Source organism: Rhinolophus hipposideros (assembly GCF_964194185.1).
Source record: "Rhinolophus hipposideros genome assembly, chromosome: 13".
Classification (NCBI taxonomy): Eukaryota; Metazoa; Chordata; class Mammalia; order Chiroptera; family Rhinolophidae; genus Rhinolophus; species Rhinolophus hipposideros.
Window position 1 is genome coordinate 65,886,769 of NC_138059.1, and position 14,675 is coordinate 65,901,443.

Consider the following 14,675-nt stretch of genomic DNA (forward strand, 5'->3'; position numbering starts at 1 on the left):
ATGACAAATGGTAAAACCCAATCTAATGATTAACTGTGTAATGCATTACATGTTACATATCTAATCACCAAGCAGGCATCCAGTATTGACATTTGTATTCCAGCTTAACAGTTACATTTATTACTCCTTATCATTATAAATGTGTGTTGTAGCAAATTACTTTCTATCCATTCAAATAAAGAGAGGTAAAGTCCAACTTGAACATACCAGCAAGGATCTTCTCAATAAAGAGTGACTGGCAGAAAATATGAATAGAGAGAAAGAGAGAGTTTACTTTTACAGGGGATGTAGGAACCAGGGTTTTACGTGTAGTGAAACAGAATCAGATTTCTGCTTTTTCTCACCCTTTCCAAATTGGAAATTAGACCCAGCACATACATGTGTATATTTGTGTTTAATATACAAGACATATACACAGGAAGCCCTGCTGGGTTAGGTCACTACTGCTACGGGGCTAAGGGTACTGATTTTTGGCCCTTACCGCTCTCAGCACAGAATTCCACTTGCTGTTCCTTTGCTCTAACTGCTCTTTTTTATACCTGTCCTGAAAAGAACTGTGGTTATCTTCATCCTCTGTCTCCGAGATGATTTCCATCTTCTGAATGATGAGCTTAATAAGCTCATGCTGTTTTTCCAGAAGAGAAGTCAGATCCTTCAGCCTAAGAGGACACAGACGATTCATGAATTTATTTTCCGTTATTCTTTTAGCCCCGCTGAGTGCAGAAAGACCTCGGTGCTAGCTGTGTCCTGTATCAGATGAACCATGCTCTGGTTACACGTGCTCAGGGGCAGTCAGAGTCCTTCTAAGGAATACATCCTTTTAAAGTTGAAGTGATTTTCCTACGGTTACGCTGTCGGTTCAGGGCTGGTTTATTTTTGTTCCCATTCTGAAGATTAAAACACTGCTGCACAGAAAGGTTAAGTGGTCATACCATTAGCAAATAGTTGAGCAGTGCCCTGAACTCAGGTAAATAAGCCTTAAAGCCCTCACTCTCACCCACTGTATACTGTATCGCTTCTCGGGGGAGCCTCAAAAACTTTCAGGGCTTTGATGTGTGACTTCACCTGGCTCATGAGAAATGCAGCTTAAAGTACTGATTGGCAAATGGCAAATAAGTTATTGGGTTTGAAAAATTCTCTCATGATTCTCAGTCTATGAGCCACATCAGTCAGTTACAGCACGCCTTGAAACATGAGGTAAATAACACAAATATACAGTACAACCTTATACGATACATCATTGTTGAAGAGTTTTAAGTTTCCCACATACAGATAAAAAGAAAAAAATACATACCGGTATTTCTGCTTCAAAATTTCTACTTCTAAAGATGTGTCAACATTTGGTATTTCTTGTCTTGCTTCTTGGGTGCAAAAGATATAATAAAATATACTCTATGGGATAAAAGAGGAACAGTTACTCAAGTTAAGCTCAGTTTAGGAACTATGAACACATGCTATGTATAGTTCAGTGACTGAGCCAGGCAGACTCGCACAAATATTTTAAGACACAGCCCTCGTGTAGCTCATGGCCTGGTGAGAGAAACAGACATGTAAAGAGCTATATAACAAAATCATACATATTACCATAGAGAAAAGCACAAGATGTATAAATAATAGAGGAAGAGGGCACTGGAGTGAAGGATTGTTTAGGAAAAGTTTTAACTGCGGCATTTAATATTCTCTCACAAAAATGTCCATCGTAAGTGGTGGTATTTCATACAGGATTAGTTGTTATTTCCCTAAAACTGGTCTGCACCATTAACCCACACAACTGAATTATACATGGGGAAATTTCTGAAATGCTATTTTAATGTATTTTTAAAATTCTGCATCTTTAAACCATGGGTGGACTGGAGAGGATCCAGGGCAGACGTGAAATGACCAGGAATGAGGTAATTCTAGGAATCCGGGCATGAGAAGACGAACTCAGGACTGACTGGAGGCGAAGGGAAAGGAAAAGGGGGGTCATGCCAAGCCTGACAGCCTGCACAGGCAAGTGAATGCTGTGCCTGCTGTTAACTGTGGAGAAGGATGGGGCTTTTTCCCTCCTGCCCTGTGGGGGATGTCGGGAGGGGTTGACACAAGGGAGGAGGGAAGATCATGAGCTTGTTTCGAACAAGCTGAATTTGAGGAAACTTTGAGACACACCAGTGAGGTGGCAAGTAGACAGGGGCCTGGAACTCAGAGCTCTAGGCCAGAGAAATCAACTGCTGAGCTTCTGTGTTGGGATAGTAACCGTAACCATGGATATGAGTGAAATCAGATAGGGAGAGAGTGTAGAGTCACATTAAAGCCTAGGCTGATACGCACATTGGCTTTATCATTTTATGACTACACGATAGAAAATTAACCTCTAAAGATCTCAGAAAGAATATTCATTGAGATAAGAGGGAGCCTACGGACAGTGAGGATTCAGGTCCAGTACTTCTGATGCTTAATGTATAGTCCCTTTCCCATTATAATGCAATGGCTTGGCTTAGTCTTTGTGTCTTTTCTATGTGTGTGTGTGTGTGTGAATATGTTCATGTGTGTTCTACATATGACATAGACACTCACATCTGAATATGTATGTAAATGACATGTGAATAGGAAACACAGGTGTACCTGCCCTGTAAACTCAATACTTAAATGGTACAGCTGGTCTACCCACCCGTGTGCTTTCACGGGGACCTGGTACATATTTAACACTAGAGCTGAGGATGAGCCATGTAGGAGAAGACAAAGGCCTCGCTTTGCACTTCCCATCACTTTCACAGACTGAGTTCAGCATGTGCTTTGTTTTTAAAGCACCATTATTTGTTTCCAACAGGCAGAGCAACTCAGAGTCTATAAAAGGGCACCCAGGGATAATGCGGTGAATGAGCGCCAAGCAGTGTCACCTTATTTATGTCCGTATTTCTTACACGTACTTACTAATAACCCTCTACTGTATCTGCGTCTGTTGGGATACACGATGATGGATTTCTGATCCACTTTGCGTAGAAACCAGAGCGGCAGCTTCTTCTCTAAGTTGGTGTGAAGTTCCACCTAACGTGCATTTTGGATTTACAGATAGGAATCATTAGTGAGCATCTGGAATTCTTACACGGCACAGAAGCAATTGTCAGTACCACCAGCTGGAAACCTGCTCCTGTGTCCTGATTTTCGCAGGAGCAGCCAGGCTGCCAATTCCTGGTCTCCCTCCCTCCCTCTCAGCTCATCTACTGACAAGACAGGCAGGCTACTTGGCCGTCCACATGGTGACATGAAAAGAGGCTCAGGCCATTGCTCAATTACTCTGCTGAGACGGCTGTAGGAAATGTCGGTCATGTTTGCTTCTCTGACTGCAGCAAGCACAGAAGTGCTTAGCCCTGAGAGAGCGCCCATGTTCAACAGCTGTTCTCAGAAACCCGCGCTCTCATCTGCGAATAATGAGGAAGGTGCTCCTTTCCATCAGTTTTAAGGAAATGGGACTGACCTGCATAGCAATCCTCTTCAACAGTGCGTGCTTCTGCACCTCCGCAATGTCCCCAACTGCCAAGCCGATCTGAAGGACAACACAGCGTTGAATCACTGGTTTCATGGCTGCCTTAAAGATGCACATGAGTTCTCTCTGGCTGTCACGGGGGAGCGGGCACGGAATGTACACGTAGTGGCCTCAAAACACTTTTTTGTGGAAACGCCTTACAGAAAACTGCAAAGCCCAGGTACCTTTGTAACAATGATGGCCGCCTTGGTGTTTCAGGTAGTCTTAAGTGTTATAGTGAAAAGTTAAGACATACAAATCAATCTGAAATTCATTGTAATTTAAAGTAAAAATGTGTTCATTTTGGAGAGGACGGGGTGATGGGACATCAAATGCAGTTGGTAGAGCCCTGCAGTGTGGTTGAGAACTCTACGGGTTGAGCATCTGGGAGATGTAGGAATTAATATTTTACATATGTGTAGCAGGAAAAGGTACACTTTTTAGAGGTGGGTAAGGCTCTGATTGAAACAAAAAAAAGTCTAGAAATCCATGGCTCGATAGAATTAGGTGAGGGGAAGGTGTCAGTTTAGTTCTCCTAAATCCAAATGGAATCAGCTCCCATTCACTCACTCTTTTATTATTTGTTAGACACCTGTCTGTGCCGAACCAGCCCCCTGCTTGCTGCAGACCAAGAGGAAAAGCTCAAAGCCAACTAAGCTGCACGAGAGAAGGACTCCATCTGTCCAGGTCACCACCATATACCCAGGGCTGAGAATAGCACAGGGCACATAGTAGGCACACAGAAGGGCTGCTGAATGAATGAACAGTGAGAGAGTATATTCTAGGGTGTGCAAACTAACTAGCACTGAGAACCATATAGAGTCAGCAAGTAGGTTTTTGGAAGGATAATGTGTTTTTGCTTTTTAATTTGCAAGCCTTGAGATGGGCCTTCTCTCTAGATCAGCCCCCATCAAAGCCCGCGGTCTTGTAACTGTGCTTCATACATCAGATACTTGCCGGGGCTCTGAAGACATCTGAGCCCGTGAGTCACAGACTTATAGCTTGTGAGTCATCTGTGCTTGTGAGTCTAATTATAATTTGCCAATAATATAAGTTAACATCAATCAAATACTATTACTATTTAATAGCAGCCAACATTTATTGAATGTATATCATGTTTGAAGTGCTTTATCTTAGCTCATTTCATCCTCACAATAACTTAGGAAGTAGGCTTTATTATTATCTTTCTCTGATTTGTGTCCTCAAAACCAGGATCACGCAAAGAAGGGGCACCGGATTCAGATGAGGGTGACTGGGGTGGGGAAGCTGGTTAGGAAAGTCTGCCCAGGAGAGATGACGCTGGAGCTTAATGCTGAAAGCTTAGAAAGATGGGTGGCTTCCCAGGAAAAGGGAGAGCAGAGCCCAGGAGGCAGGAAGGGGGGCCTGACACACCGAGAATGGGCATGGTATTTGGGTAAGTCCTGCAGACACTGAGCAGCTGCATAAGATCTGGGTGAGTTCCAGATCACAAGGACCCTTGCGTGCTGTGCTCATGGGTTTAGACCGACTGAAGCTTTGGAAGCGTCATCGGAAAAAAACCTGAAAGAGCCACTGATGGGCCCAGCTTTTCATTATCAGAATATCACTGTGGTGACAATTTGCAGGAGGGATGAGACCGAGAAGTGAGATAAGATAGACTTCTGTCTCTGCAGCAGGGTGGATGGGAAACCATGAAGGCGCAAGCCATGGGGAAATGGGTGTAAGAGGGAAACGCTTATTGGAAGAACTGAGGAAAAGGAGGGTGGGTGCATGCAGACTATCTTCCATAGTGAGACTCAGAGAAAGTATACTGAGCATGTGCATGTACGAATCAATGAATAAGGAGAAGGCATGCCCTGTGATGCCAGTGAGGGCTCTCCATGGACCGGAGCTGCCCATGGCGGGAGCAAGTTCTCAGTGGAAGGGTGTGGTCACGTCTGCTGAGGGTGGTCAGCCATTGGTCAAGAGGTGGCACCTGCATGAGAGGCTCTTCCCCACTTAAATCTCTGGTCCATGAAAAACTCGGGAGTAGAGATGAGCTCTCACTCCTTTTCTCTGTGCAAGTGTCTGCCTAATCTTTGACTGCCCTCTTGACACCCTAAAGCAGCACACACTACTCATCTCTACTTTTTTATTCTGCTTTCGTAATTCTTCATAGTATTTATCACCCCCAAGACATCGTACTGCATGTTTATTTGTTTACTCCTTAACTTCGTGACTAGTTGATACTCATGTGAGGACTGGGTGTCGATCTGTTTTGTTCACCACTGCTTTGTTCCCAGGACCTGGATCAGTGTCTGGCATTTAGAAGATTCCTTTTGTTTTTTTTAATAGGTTTTTTAGGCCTTTTTTTTAACAGGTTTTTTTTTCAACATTTTTTAAAATAAGTTTCAGGTGCACAATACAATGTACTAGGTAAACATTTATCATTAATATCCATCCCTCACGCAGTGACAACCCCGCTCGCCCCAGGGATTTGCCAAGGGAACGCATCTTTGCCACCCCGTGCCTGGCACACCCAAGGCACTAAATGAATGTCGACCGAATGAATTTTCTAGCTGTCCCTTTTCCCTTCATGGAGGGAGATGAAGGAGGCTGAGACTAATTATCGTAATTAAGTGCCTCAACTGATCAACCAACAGGAAATACGAGGGTAAATTACTTACCAGTAAATTCATGAGGACAATTGGGACAAACATGGTGAAGATAATAAGTTGTGCAAAGGACAGAATTGGGTATGCCAGTTCATTTCTCAAAAATGGTTCTAGGAAGGCATCACGATAATTAATATCTCCCAGCATCATGCTGAAGGTCTGGATGATAGAAAGCACCGGATTGCTGAAAGCATCCTGAGGAAAGACAGGAAGGCAAAAATGACGTGCAAAGTGCATACAATGGGAAAATGTTTCTTGGAGAGTAAAATGATAAAAATCATAGTTCAAATATTTTTTAAAGGCATAGCACTATCGCTCCTAAAACACAGTGATAAGAGCTACTAGTAAACTAGTGGCACAGTCATAAAAAGGACCTTTTCTACACATATCACAAATCACCATGCACGATACATACACTTTCTGACCACGGAAAAAGTCACTTAGTGGGATTCTACTGTTTCCTGCTGTAACAGTCGTTGGAATGTGAATACATCCGGTCAAATGAACGTGTTCAAATGTGGTTGTGTTATTACTAATTTTCTACACCACTAAGATTTAAGTGTAAACGTATGTTCCCCGGTAGTCACAGCAACAAAAGCACAGCTGCCTCACCTGTATACTCAGAAGGACGTAAAAGCTGAGTCCGAAAGCCAAAAGCAGGAAGATAAACACGACGGTAGATCTCAACAGAGTCTTCATAATTACCTCCAACATCACGATGAAAATGCCGCAGTTCTCAAATCTAGGGAAATTTGAAAAAGGAAAATATTTATTCACTTTTCTGGTCCAAGTGTATTCCGTCCAGTGTCAGTATTTCTCACGCACTAGGCACGCGTCTTCACAGATCAGCTCACTGAGGCCAGTTGCTTTTAAAAGGGAAACAGGAGACTCCCTGGTCGAGTCTGATGTTCAAGCTGTTTAGCAGCCTGCTTGGTTTCTTCTGTTTTTTTTTTTTTCCTTCTTGTTCATGTTTAATTGTTTTACACCTTGACCACTGGACATTCCTTCAATCTGAGTAGAAGAGAGACATCAGAGCTTCCCGGGATCAGAGAATGCTGCCATGTACTTGACTGGGGGCTGGAGATGAGCTGTGTGGCCTCTGGTGGGAGTGAGGTCAGACAGCCCAAGGCCCCTGCCCCAGGGCACATCCACGGTGCACATTCGCCATCCTCCCAGCTTTCCGAGCTTTCCTTTTTCTCCCCCAGCAACCTGCTCTGTGAAAGGTTTGGGTAGAGAATGGGTTCATCTGGCCGTGACCTTGTACTTTTCCTTCCGTAAAGACACTGCCTTAAAAGGGGAGTCACGCGATTTTAAAGCTGAAAGGGACTTCTGAGGTCTTAGGAACTAAGTTCCCAGAGACACCCAGCAATGGGCTAAGGTCACTGAAGAAAACAAAGCCAAGCAGTGGCACTGCCTGCATCTACCTGGAAGCCTCTTGACTTCAAGGCCACTGTCCTTCCCACCCTCTCAGGTCCTTTCCAGGAGGCGGGGTTCAACCCACAGCACTGAGCTCATGACCCAGCAATGAAGACTGTACAGTGGGAAAGGCATGTCGCTGAGGTCAGAAAGACCCCGGTCAAATACCTCCATCTGACCTACGAGCTGAGAACTTGGCCAAGTTCCTTAACTCAGTGCTTCAGCTTCTTTTTTTACACACTGTGAGTAATCACGTTTCTCTCTTGTTATTATAAAGATTATGGGAAATAACTTATTCAGCTCAACAACTGTGGGAGGTAGGGGAGCTGAGCTCTTTCTTCCCCCTCTAGAATCCTTTGGGCTTTCTTCTTCTCTTCTGTCACTATTACTCCCCATACCTACCCATACATTTTGTTGGTTGTAATTTAAAGTAAATGCTTACTGAATAATACCAGGCAAAACGAGATTAGCCGATACTTTTATATCTGTTTACTCCCCACATTTAATGTAGATTTGTCAAAACCTGGGTTCTGTCCCAGGGTGATTTTGCCACCCAGAGGATAGTTGGCAATTTTCTGGAGACATTTTTTGTCACCTGGGTGGGGGATGGTCGCTACTGGCACCCAGTGGGCAGAGGCCAGGAATGCTGCTAAACGTTCTGCAGTGCACAGGGCAGCCCCCTACCCCCACAACAAAGAATTATCTGGCCCCAAATTTCAGTAGCGCCAAGGTGGAGAGAAACCCTGGTCTACACTCTTAACTCCAAAGCTCCCTCCTCTTTTCCTTGATGGTATATAAAAGATATCTTCCCGGTCTAAAACAATTGGAAAAGGAATAAGCCAGTTAGACGTTTATGGTAGTTATAGTCTTCTTTTGATATTAAAAATGCCTGTAGGATGTAGAATTCATCCCAAATGGTTTTACCTCTGAAGATAAAATAAGAAGTTCATCCAGTACAAGTAAATAGCAATCGCCCCACACTGCCACTGCACGTGAGCTGGTATACCCATGAATAAGGGGGACACGAAAATGATGCTTGTTGTGTAGATAATCCATTCAATTCCATTGCTGTGATCCAGAAAGTAATTCCTTTTCTGGGGTTGAAAGGAATGAACAATTACTACATGTAGAGACCAAGACGTGGCACCTTATGGACTCTTACATATATACATATGTAACTAGTAACAATATTTTTCTGGTGTTGCAGCTGTGGAGATGTTTAAGACCAAGGAGCCAGCCCTTGCCATCCCGGACTGAACTCAGAGCCCTGGGTATGTACCATTGTTGGAGGTGGTCCAGCTTCTTCTCTTGACCTGTCACTTTGAGTCTGATGCCTAAGGAAATTCTACGAGTTTCTGGGTTTTCCTGTAGTGTCCACTCCATCTCAAGGGAGCTCCAGGGGGCCTGCAAGTTAGTCATTGCTTTCTGCCTGTATGTGGACATGCATATGGATTTCTCAGCATATAAATGAACTAAAGCTGCTTCTGGGGAGGTCTGAGATCTGTGCTAAGACTCAATTACCATAATAGTGTGGTGTCATGTCCTATTTTTAAAGATGTCATGTAAAGTAGACCATTTAAATATCCATTAGAAAATGGGGAGACCAGATCTGATAGAGAAATCACATAATTTTACAGTTCACAATCTGTAATTCTCATGTTTAAAAATGAAAATAATGATAAGAGAGATTAAATAATATGCCCTAAATCATTTAACGTACAATGGAACTACAGAGTCTAACTCAGAATTGTGACAATTACTGAAAATATATATATAAAAGTACTTGCAATGTGTGTATGAAACAAATGTACAGCACGATTACATCATGCAAACACTCGTGCTCATACTATGTAACAAAGTAGATTTTCATTGAAAATGAGGGAGTGTATAAAAGGTATATAAATTATTTAAAAATAACAAAAAATACCCCCAAATTCACAAAAAATATACCCCCAAAATGAAAAATAAGACTCAGAAATAAAAGAGTGACGCGATTTATCAACCAGAGCAAGGACGTGCAGATAATTTACATAATTCTTGGGACTGATCTGAACTCAGTTCACCCATTTAAAAAAGTAGAGTATAAAGTAAAAATTATGTTATAAAAAGTTCCCAAATTGTATTAAAACTTGAAATTTTATCCAGTAAAGAAAAGTATCCCTGTTAGGAAAGGAATTCAAAGAAAGACCCATGTGAAATGGAGTCTTGGGCCAAGTAAGTTCTTTTTTTTTTTTTAATTTTATTAAATTTATTGGGGGTGATATTGGTTAATAAAATTATACAGGTGTCAAGTGTACAATTCTATAAACAGTTACATTCTAAATGATCAAATTCAAAATCTAATTATTCTGTTAGCAAAGTATTAAACCAATATCAGAGAAAACACCGAAAAGTCATTCTTAAGTTCATTTGTAACAAGGCAGACCTATACAGCCTAGTAAAATGGCAGCATCTCTGCTTTAGATATTTCAAATAGACCAGCTAGCGCAGGGAGCACACCTGAAATCATGTGAATTCTACATTTTAAAAACCTTATGCTTGGTATTTCCAATCTATACATTTGTCAAAGTATGTGATTTTTATTCTGACGTACATCGTTTCAATAATAGTTTAGCAATTTATGTTCTGCATATTAAAATTTTTGCAACTTCAGAGATATAAAATGTATTGTGTACCTGTTGGAAAATTTGGATCACTTCTTTGCAATATCCAAATAAACTTGATAAAAAAACTAAAATCATACAAACTCTTATCGGATAGGAATTCTGAAACAAACAAAAAAAAAGTATAAGATAAGCAGTTATGAGGACATACATTAAAACAGCACTGTAACTGCTTTATAATTTCCACAATTAAATATTTTGTTTTCCTTTTGCTTCATTTCTATGTACTGCCCAGATTTGCTTTCAGCAGAAAATTACTATGGTGCTAATATGAAGACAACAACACATACTCATTTCATAATATCCTCATGAAGAGAGGCTCAAAAATCGCAAACTGAATTCTAAAGGTAAATGAATCCATAAACCTATCAAAAAAACTGTTTTACTGTGGTAAAATACATGTAATACAAAATTTACAATTTTAAAAGTTTTACATTTTACGTGTACGTTTTAAAATGTACAATTCTGTGGCATTGAGTACATTCTCAATGTTAGGCAACCATCACCCTCATCAGTTCCATAACTTCTTCATTACCCCAAACGGACCCCTGTACCACTAAGCATCACCCGCTCTCCCGCAGTCCCTGGCAGCCACAAATCCACTTTATCCTTCAGCATTCAAGCCAGCATCTCATACATGTCAATTCCTGCTAAATTTATTTACAAACTCATTTATTGATCTATTTATTTATCTCCCCCCTCATTCAACAAAGGATTTTCGGAGAAATTGCTACTATATATGAATTCTGCAGGCTATTTATAATCAAAATCCTGATATTTCAGATATAGTATGGGGTTAGTATTCCTGAGGGGAAAAAAACATACTTTTGATAACCCTTTATTTTAAAAAATTGAAATGTGGACAATACCTTGGTGTCTAGTATTTCTGAATGATCGCTAGTTTCATTGATGATTCCAGTTGAGTTGAAAGCCATACCTGGCTTTATATTGATAACAAGAAAGGTCATAGGCAGGAGACCAAGACAGTAAGATCCTAGGTTCAGAAGATGGGCTCTAAACCCATAAGCTAACCTAACAAAAAAAAATAATAAGTAACCATAGTTGAGTAATTTCAACAAAAAATATTTCCTTCAGATACTGTAGAAAAAGCGGTTATGATCTCGCTCAGAAATCTATCTGATAAATCCACTGAATTTTAGAACCAAGATCTTCAAATTCACCTTTTTCATTTTCAAAACAGAAATCTCAACTTCCTAGTAAATTGTGACTTACTTAAAATCTCTCCCCAATTAATGGAAGAACAGAGACGTGAGCTCGTATCTTCTGACTTCAAATTGATTGGTCCTCCCGGGAACACACCTCTCTCTTCACTGTCCAGTAAACTACAGGGATGTTTCTCATTGTCCTAAATAGTGATTTCTCCCTCTCCCCCAATATTTCATTTAATGTCAAAAATAATACCAGTATTTTTAATACTAGAATTTGCCTTCAACACATTTCTTTTTCAAAGTGTAAAACATTAAAATAATCAAATCTAAAACACTGAAATATCATTAAAACATAATTATTTAGAAGACTTTTTTTTTTTTTTTTTAAGGCTGGCACAGCTCACAGTGGCTCATGCAGGGATTGAACCGGCAACCTTGGTGTTATTAGCACCATGCTCTAACCAGCTGAGCTAAACAGCCACCCCATAGAAGACTTTTAATAAATTTAATGGGGTATCTTTAAAAAAAAATACTTAATGCTCACCATTTCATAAGTAAATATTCTTTACACACAGGATGGTTGAGAAGCTCTATGCGGTTGTGTTGTACCATTGCCTGAGAAATAAGGACAGATCAATAAACATACAATCATATGAAACTACTGAATATAAACTTAAGCTTTTTGTTTGCTGGTTTTATAACTTTCTTTGATATTATGAAAGTGACAAGTGTTTATTTTAGCAAATTTGAAAACCCCAAAAATACATCAAGGACATGTTTTCTAAGAAAAACGCAAGCTAGAGAGAACCATTTTATACAGAGGCAAGTATTTGATTCAGGTTGTCTCTTTCAGTTTCTTACTAGTTGAGCTAGCAGACGCTTTTCAATCTTATATAAAGTTACAACTAGAAAGGACATTACAGATAAATGAGCAAGAGTTACACCCTTGATCCCTCCTCGAAGACACTCAGGCTTATCTTTCTAGAAGGACATTCAATAGTAAAGTACACATGATAGTAGTTACATTAGCCTGTAGATTATAAATTTTCATGACTTGTTAGGAACTAATCATATCTATTTCCAAATTAATTTTTAATTATTCAAGAAATATACAGAGGAAGTCATGTCAGCAAGATGGCAGAATGGGAAGTCCCAGACCCTCCTTCACCCACGGGGCCAGGAGACATCGACTTTAACAATATGTATGTGGACCAACTGACTTTGTGAGAAATCCAGAAACCAGGTAAGAGGTTCCTGCAGCCCAGGTGAGCTTATAGCCAAGAACCACATCAAAGATATAGGAAAATTCATGGCATTTACTCCCCATAGCCCATCCCCCAGCATAGAGCAGTGAGACCAAGAGAAACCTCCCAACTCCTGGCTTCTCCCTGAGGAGGGAAAGAGGATGGGACATCGGTCTAGTGTTCTAACTTCCCAGGGGGCTGTCCAAGGAACTGGTTTCTGTCTGTCCTGGATCTAAGCGCAGACAAGTTCATCTGGACTTTCAGACTTCTGTGCACAGTGATTTTCTATACCATACAAGCTATCCCTCCAGAAGATCCCCACTCAGCTCTCTTAGAACTAAGGCAAGACTGTTAGGTTATTAAGGCACGATTCAGTCATGTGCTGGTATGTCACCCACTGAGCTCATGTATATCTTCAAGTGAGCGTGTTTCGTAGAAAGTATACTGTGTCTATATTCTATAGAGTCTGTTTCTTTTTTAAAGGTACAAAGATTTTATTTCCTCTTACTCTCATTCTGGTAGTTGAGACAATCTTTCTGATATAGAAGTATTGCCTGTTCTTTAAATTATAATGAAGAACAATCCCACATACACAAACATTCTCTAAGTATAACTGTACTATAATTACTTTTAAGTCACTTGGGTATCGTCTCAGCCATAATAACAACTGCAAAACATAATATGCTTCAGCAGAGAGCAAGTGTGAGAGTCACTTGCCATCACCAGCCATATAGGCATGAAATCCACATGACTCTGCTTCCTTCACCCTCCAAGTACTCAGTAAGCCTTCCACATTTCACGTTAGGTGATGGTCACTACCGTGTTCTGTACCAAAGGCTTGCACGTAGGGAAATGAAGATTCTTAGTTGGTCTATACCAGCAATGTCCAATGGAACTCTCTGAAATGATGGAAAGGTCCTGTATTTCTGCTGTTGAATATGAGAACCACAGAACACGTAGGCTCCTGAGTGCTAGAAATGCAGCTACTGCACATGGATACATGGATTTTTAATTTTATTTAATGTTAATTTGTCACATGTGGCTCATGGTTCCCATTTTAGATCCTAGACCACAATTTATAAATCCAACACTCAAAACTAGGTTTTCTTTTGCATGCCCACAACTTTATTTGTTGTCAATATTTATGCAAGTCTGGGCTGCCATTCCCACGTGGCAACAATTTGTTGAAACTAGAAATCAATGTCCTTTTAGATGAGGAGCCCATTCATCTTCCCTGTTTCCTCCACAGTTATTTGAGTTCGAGGAGACCCCTGGTTTAGAATGAAGTAGATCATTTGCATGGCTTTTAGTGCCTCATCCACTAGACATGTAAAAGCACTCTGGAATAAGAACTGGTTTGAGATATTTGGGTCCATATTGTGCCTTTAAGGCCTCTTCTCAGATTGGGTTTGCTGTTCCAGAAGGATCTAAGAGCTTCTGAGAGGTCAGAGTTCGCCATGGAGAGCCCAGTGGTTGGCTGAATTTGGAAGCTATGAATGTCAACCCCTGCATTTTCCTGTGGCGTGTACTGGAGAAAACTCTTGGATACGTATGTCTATATTTAGATGGACAGTCTGGGTTGTCCATGGTTTACTGGATTCTGGGTTGGGGCAGGTTTAACATGACTATTAGGACCCTAGATACAGAGTGTGGAACTTTAAGGGGACCAAATTATAGCAATTGTAGAAAATGATTGCTTTCTTTACTAACAAATAAAGGGTTGGGCCACATGGCAGACAGATATAAAACTATGAATCTGGAATTCTTTCCAGGCCCCTTCCGGAATTGTTGTACCAAAACATTATAGAACCATGTGGAAACTACCTAGATAATGAAAACACTGGACTTACATTGAGGGTTGTGAGAGGCTCATATGTAACCACATCCTCTGCAGACGTTTTTCTGGTGTATTCTAATGGCTCCTGAAGATATATGAAATTATACTCGATCTGTAGGAGATATATACATATATATTTTTTTGAATTACAGTCTAGTGTAGACCCCAAACATGTTCTTGACAAGTCACATACACAAGCCTACAATTC

General features: G+C 40.7%; 1 protein-coding gene across 1 annotated transcript in view; it reads right to left on the reverse strand.

Moving 5' to 3' along the window:
• Positions 1-454: 454 nt before the first annotated feature.
• The window catches only part of TRPA1 (transient receptor potential cation channel subfamily A member 1), a gene marked incomplete at both ends in the record, with an annotated part of 47,638 nt that continues 33,417 nt past the window's right edge, over positions 455-14,675 (reverse strand). The window contains 11 exons of the mRNA XM_081071015.1: positions 455-659; positions 1,295-1,392; positions 2,914-3,027; positions 3,458-3,526; positions 6,151-6,333; positions 6,751-6,880; positions 8,479-8,648; positions 10,230-10,319; positions 11,087-11,249; positions 11,931-12,001; positions 14,481-14,579. Coding sequence (XP_080927141.1) covers positions 455-659; positions 1,295-1,392; positions 2,914-3,027; positions 3,458-3,526; positions 6,151-6,333; positions 6,751-6,880; positions 8,479-8,648; positions 10,230-10,319; positions 11,087-11,249; positions 11,931-12,001; positions 14,481-14,579 — 1,392 coding nt within the window. The remainder of the gene's footprint in view (positions 660-1,294; positions 1,393-2,913; positions 3,028-3,457; positions 3,527-6,150; positions 6,334-6,750; positions 6,881-8,478; positions 8,649-10,229; positions 10,320-11,086; positions 11,250-11,930; positions 12,002-14,480; positions 14,580-14,675) is intronic.